Source organism: Pundamilia nyererei, unplaced genomic scaffold (genome assembly GCF_000239375.1).
Source record: "Pundamilia nyererei isolate P.nyererei 1_Seehausen unplaced genomic scaffold, PunNye1.0 scaffold00001, whole genome shotgun sequence".
In the NCBI taxonomy this organism is placed as follows: domain Eukaryota; kingdom Metazoa; phylum Chordata; class Actinopteri; order Cichliformes; family Cichlidae; genus Pundamilia; species Pundamilia nyererei.
In genome coordinates this window covers 5012079-5018772 of record NW_005187402.1, presented here as the reverse complement: position 1 = coordinate 5018772, position 6694 = coordinate 5012079, and the positions used below count along the sequence as shown (strand labels likewise).

General features: G+C 43.9%; 1 protein-coding gene across 1 annotated transcript in view; it reads left to right on the top strand.

Moving 5' to 3' along the window:
- Window positions 1-6694, top strand: part of rps6kal (ribosomal protein S6 kinase a, like) — a 19901-nt gene that overhangs the window by 9995 nt on the left and 3212 nt on the right. Inside the window, exons 12-22 of the mRNA XM_013909058.1 lie at window positions 20-108; window positions 277-341; window positions 795-897; window positions 1060-1184; window positions 2012-2134; window positions 2874-2963; window positions 3048-3206; window positions 3285-3446; window positions 3534-3610; window positions 3719-3836; window positions 4092-4232. Of these exons, the coding sequence (XP_013764512.1) occupies window positions 20-108; window positions 277-341; window positions 795-897; window positions 1060-1184; window positions 2012-2134; window positions 2874-2963; window positions 3048-3206; window positions 3285-3446; window positions 3534-3610; window positions 3719-3836; window positions 4092-4232 (1252 nt within the window). The remainder of the gene's footprint in view (window positions 1-19; window positions 109-276; window positions 342-794; window positions 898-1059; window positions 1185-2011; window positions 2135-2873; window positions 2964-3047; window positions 3207-3284; window positions 3447-3533; window positions 3611-3718; window positions 3837-4091; window positions 4233-6694) is intronic.

Sequence of the window (6694 nt, the reverse complement as noted above, 5' to 3'; positions counted from 1 at the left end):
GTTGTCTCTCTCCCTGCAGAGCTAAGTTGGGAATGCCCCAGTTCCTTAGTTTGGAAGCCCAGAGTTTGCTGAGAATGCTGTTTAAACGTAACCCTGCTAACAGGCTAGGTAAGGAAACGTGATCGTCAAGTCACGCTGTTCACTAAGCCTAAGGTTGGTTAACATTTTGGCATCCGCTTCTACCTCGAAATCGGCCAAGAGGTTAATAATGTGCGGATGAGTCGATGAAAAGCAATAACGCTGGGTTAACTGAACCAGAGCCATCTGTGTCTTTAGGGGCCGGGCCCGACGGCGTGGAAGAGATCAAACGCCATGCATTCTTTTCCACCATCGACTGGAATGTGAGTGCACACACCAACACGCACTTCTCACACTCTTTTTCTTTTTTCCTCCTCTCTCCCACACACCCACACGCATAAACACACACACACACACACACACACACAACTCCCCAGCTTCTGCTGAGGATTCACACCTAACAAATGCTTGGCGTGGTGACTACTGGCCATCAGTCTTGGCCACGGGATCTGTGTTTGTGTGTGTGTGCGCGTATGTGTGTGTGCATGAGTCTGGGCAGAGGTCCAATTCTCACTGTGTGTGCACTAATAGCCCTGCATGAGCGTTTAAGAGCCGGCAGGATGCTATTGGCCGGACCAAGCGGTGGTGGGATTTCAGGGGGTTAATCTGGGAGGGGGTCTTGGCCTCTCCTGCGCATATGTTCACACGCTCCAGACGGCCTGTGATAGTTTGATTCCTCACACGTTTACGTGTCTCCTGCATTTTTGTACCTGCAGAAACTGTACAGGAGAGAGCTCCAGCCCCCGTTCAAGCCCGCAGCAGGTAAACCAGATGACACGTTCTGCTTTGACCCAGAGTTCACCGCTAAAACGCCGAAAGGTACACCTACACACACACACAAGCACGCACGCACGTTCTGCTCACATGTTTTTAAGCTTACAAGCAACAGCTAGTCCTGCAGCCATGGAAACAGCAACTGCAAAATGTTAGTGGGTGTTTATGTTAGTCTGTTTATATTCTGAATTATCTTGGTTTATTTAGACTCCCCAGGTATCCCGCCCAGTGCTAATGCACACCAGCTCTTCAAAGGCTTCAGTTTTGTTGCGCCGACCCCCATGGATGAGAACAAGGGCTCCCCGCTGCTCAGCATCCTCCCCATAGTTCAGGTGAAGATGCGTTATCGTAACCTTGTATTCGCTCACTCTTTACACGAGGTACTTAATGGTACTTGAAGTATTGTCTTGCATGCACGAAGCTCACACAGACTTTTTTTTTCTCATTTCATGAAGCAGCGTTTATGAGAAACTATTGTAATCTCTAGAAATTCAGCAGTTTTTCCTCCTGTTTTGGAGCCATGCATAAATTTCATGATGCAGTTGCAGCTCTGTGCAGAACACAGTAAGACAGATCGGTCACTGAACCATTGTAACTAATACCTGAGTGCTGCTGACACGGTTTCTTTCTGTTGCCTGCTGATTGTAATTACAGTGGAATAGTTTAGATTGGTGGCAGAGGTCTAGGATCCAAATTAAATGATCTTGTAATGACTGTTCTGCTGCTGACCGACACAAACAAACAGGCACATTACAAAGTTGATGGCAGGTTTGCTGCGGAGCACCTGTGTAAATGTGCAGCAATAGTTTCACTCTGGACAGTTTGGTGCAGATGTCCACCTGAACTTTAGGTTGACCTGCTAAACATTTGGTGGTTAAAGGTCAAACTATTAGATAAAATGATGAAGTACTCAATCTTTTTATTTTTTTTCTTCTCCAAAGGTCAACTTCACTGACATTATGTTCTTTGTTGTGGGACTCAAATTACCAGGATGCTCTAACATTTGATACACGTTGTTGACTTGCATAGACAAGCTGAAGTGTTACTTGCATCCTTCAGCATCGCTCGTGAAGGACACGAGGTGATGCTGTGCTGGAACTTTTTTTTTTGTAATGTCACAGGACACTGTATAAATGTTAATGATTCCTGCCCTTTCCAGCTGCACGGAGGCTCAGCCAAGTTCTCCGACATGTACGAGCTGCAGGAGGACATCGGGGTCGGCTCCTACTCTATTTGTAAACGCTGTGTACACCGAGTCTCTGCCATGGACTATGCTGTGAAGGTAACCGGCTGTTTCCTTGTGACCTCTGAACATGTTAAAGAATCTATACCAGAGGACAGAAGTGTTTTGTTTTTTTTAGATTACTTGTTTTCTCATAACTGCATCTCGATCATGTTGGGAAATTTCATTACGTTTATGTAAATTACATTTGCATTACAGCACAAATGTGCACTCGGAGTCAGGCGTGAGCTGTTTAGAATTTGGGTTCTTTCAAAATCACTGCATCTTCACTGCCAGTCCTCAAGAACTGACACTGATTATAGCAAAATTTCATAAAAATGTCTAAAAGTAGAAGTTCTTTAAAAACATATGTGAATGTCAGACGCTTGAATTGGTGACACAATCTGTGGAGCCTGCTTTATTCCTCCAAAGCCTTTCCTGTGTGCGTTCTCATGCTTGGACAGGCATGGATGTAAACTGCAGCTTCTTTAGTTTGCAGTGTCCTGCAGCTGCAGGTTAATAGATCGCTAAGTGGCACGACTGGTTCGTTTTATTACACATGCTTTGCACCTCTCAGTAGGGCCAATGAAAGTACAGTTGATGTGTGTAGAATAAGAGTTTGTGGACATCAGCGTCTTTAACTATCGATACATTTAAAACAGAGCGACTCAAATGGAATTTGGTTATACATAAAGCACCAGCAGATGGCAGCACAGCTTCAGTTTGCTTTTAGTGTCTCAAGTCTCTGATAGAAGTTAGAGTTGTTTGATCACTAATACTGTGTTTGTGTTTCACTCAGATTATAGACAAAAGTAAGAGGGACCCCTCTGAAGAGATCGAAATCCTGATGCGATATGGACAGCACCCCAACATCATCACTCTGAAAGACGTCAGTGACATTTATGTGTGAGCTTTCCGACACAGTCGGCTTTTGGCGGGTATATTCTGACGGGTTGTGTTGTCTCTGTGTCAGGTGTATGACGAGGGCAGGTATGTATACCTGGTGACGGAGCTGATGAAGGGAGGGGAGCTGCTGGATCGAATCCTCAGGCAGAAGTTTTTCTCCGAGAGAGAAGCAAGTGCTGTTCTTTACACCATTACAAAGACTGTTGACTACCTCCACTGCCAAGGGGTGAGGAAACGCTTACACGCGCGTGCACAGCAGAGTTAATTTGGACACGTTTTCTGAATATCTTCTCCTTCTCCTCAGGTAGTACACCGAGACCTGAAGCCCAGCAACATCCTGTACATGGACGACTCGGGGAATCCCGACTCCATCAGGATCTGTGATTTTGGATTCGCTAAACAGCTCCGGGGAGGCAACGGCCTCCTTCTAACCCCCTGTTACACCGCCAACTTTGTGGCACCAGAGGTGAGCAGGAAGCAAGGCAAAAAAAGAGAATCCATGATCTGCTTTGTTTCTGAGTCTGATGGCTTGTGTTGTTCTTTGTTTCCGTAGGTACTAATGCGACAAGGTTATGATGCAGCCTGTGATATATGGAGCCTTGGAGTCTTGCTGTATACCATGTTAGCAGGGTAAGACTGCACACAGAACTCTCAGGAGTCGTTTGGATGATTAATAGCAAACTGCATGTGATGCGATTATGCATTTCATAATCTGCGCTTTGTTTTCATCGCTGTCAGGTACACACCGTTCGCTAATGGGCCAAACGACACACCGGAAGAGATTCTTCTCCGGATAGGATCTGGGAAGTTCTCTTTGACGGGTGGCAACTGGGATACTGTGTCAGACAGCTCGAAGGTACACACTGACACATTGTTCTAAATCCTTTTGTTCAGGCTTCCTTTTAAGCAGGTGTGATGTTTCCTTTTGTAAACCTAGCGTTGTAAAGTTTAATGAAGACGACCCGCTTTTCCCATGTACTTAAAAGTTTGATACAAATTATGCCGTTGACTTAAAATTGGCCAGAATTAAACCTTTATACCCGTATGAATTCATAGTGGCTTTTTAAAATGTGCCCTTTAATCTTTAGAAATCTGTATTTGTGTATTCCAGGACTTGCTGTCCCATATGCTCCATGTGGACCCTCACCAGCGATACACAGCAGAGCAGGTTCTAAAGCATTCCTGGATCACGTGCAGAGATACGCTACCGCACTTCCAGCTCACACGCCATGATGCACCGCACCTCGTCAAGGTGAGTAGATCCAACCGTATCCCGCTAACAAAGACCTCAATTTACAGGAACAATTATTATTATTATCTACTACAGTTAAATGATTAGTAACACCTCAACATGTGTGCTGGACTTAAGACCTGTAAGAGTTTTCTCATTTACGTCAGAAGATTTGTGCCCTGTGTGCACAGATGGACAGTGATAACGTTGTATTTAGAAGGAAGTTGTTGTTTTGTTTTTTTTTTATTTATGGAGCGATGTGCGGTGGAAACGAGCAGATTTGTGAGCAGATGAGGAGGCTGAGGAAGAGTAAACGGTTTAGTGGAGGCTATTTGTGGAGCCACTGCTGGTACTTGTGTACGGAGGCGCGTGTGGGCGCAAAGTTGGAGCTAAAAGTGTTCAGATCGTGATGTCGGTGGCTTCAGTGAAACAGATTTCCTCCAAAACGTCAGGATTTTGAGGACTTTTTTTTTTTTTTGTCCACTGCTGCCAAATAAAAGGGTCAGTTTGGGGATGTAATTCTTCAGCAGATGCTTTAAAACAAACCACAGACTGAGCAGATCCTGTATACTGCCGAAGGTTGTTTCAAAGTTTAGGCGTCACTAATTGAAAAGCACAGTAATGCCTGTATTTAAGACTGGAGCCAGAAATGGGTCTAAGGCAAATGAGTGGAGAGGTCAATCATTTCTGCCCTCACTCTGCTGGAATACGGACGCCCTAATGTGGCTGGACACACGGGGGCCAGGTCAGGTTGTCTGGGTATCATTTGTGCTAAGCACTCGACCCAGCTGAGCTGACCTCTCTTAATCTCAGAGAGCAGCAGCTGTATAAAAGGCCAGAGTCATGCACAGGATTTTGCTTCTGACTTTTTACACTTCCTGATCCGGTGATAATGTCGCCATTAAAGGAAGGACCAGATTAACAGCAGGTTTCAGTCCTAAAAATCCAAGAATTCTTTGTTAATCCTTGTGTCTCCAGACTGCTCAGTTAACATTAGGTAGCCTGGACTAGAGCAGGGCGATATGACCAAAAATATTTATCACCATATACATTTGAAAATTTGCGATAACGATATAACTGACGATATAATTGACACTAGACAAAATACTTTACAACTCCACAACTTTATTAGTGAAAAAAATATCAATGTATTTTCGCTTAAACAAGCAGCTGTTTTTTATGTGCATTAAAGTTATATAAAAATTTAACAGTGCAAATGCAAATTTCTTGCTGACGGTTTAACCAAAAGGCATTTCCAGTGGAAATTGGCCGACATATCCTCAGCATAACCATGTATAATATCCACAAAACTTAGAAAGAGGTTATACACACACAATACGGTAACATTATGTTGAAGCACAGTACGTATCACTCCGCGAGGCTCCTCCCTATGATAGCCATAATGCTCCGACAATCCATCAAGCGGTGCGGGTTCGTAGCTTAGCAAAGTCGTACTAAAACATTTGACAGATTTTCGAGCGCTGTGTACGACATAAAATCGTTTCGAGGTCGGTAAACAACCAGAATTCATACATAAGGCACACGGGATTATAAGGGGCACTGTCGATTTTCAGAAAAATCAAAGGATTGATTTTAAGTGTGCCGTATTTTCCAAACAACACGGTAATAACGACGGCCCGCTAGCACGCGCTACCAAAACTTGTGCTTTGTTGTGTATCTGATGGATGAAAGCTAAACCAGTTCCACACCACTGAAGTTGCAGCATTTTTACAAACCAGTTCTGGTTCATTCGTTTTATTCAACGATCTCTTTCGCTCTTCTCATTCTCCGTCGCCGGCATGCTTTTTCCTACATGTGTGTATGAAAACAAAGGCACTGCGCATGCGCGTTTTACCCGTATTCTATCGCGATATTTCATTTTCTTATCGTTGCCCAACATTATACCGGTATTACCGTGAACGGTATGATATGGCCCAGCCCTAGCCTGGACTGCACCGTAACCTCTGCTGGTCATGTCAGAATTCTGCCTAATGTCTACTTTCAATAATTAACTGGATCCACACAGAAAAGCTCATTAAACTGTAAACCGCAGAAACATTAGATGCCTAATCAAGGACTCTTAGACTGTGTGGCAGAGTAGCTGCTTGTCATGTTTTTATTTTTCTTACTGGGGGGGAAGGGAAAACAATTCGATGTGGATCACAGAGGATTACTAAAAGAGGAGGAAGTTACCCAAAGACATTTTCAAATCACCTTTCAGCCTTGTTTGTCAGTATATTGGCCCCTACCTGTCACTCAAATGTATCATATCCATTATAACAGCGGTCTCAGTCCTCTTTTGCGCCTCGGATCGGTTTAATGTCAGACAGTATTTTCACGGACCGGCCTTTAAGGTGTCTCTGATAAATACAACAAAATAAAATGATACGGCCGAGACAAAAACTGTGGTATTTTGTAAATATAATAATAAATGTGAATTCACTGTGTAATTGTAACTTTATTAGCAGCGTCCTCCTGAAATG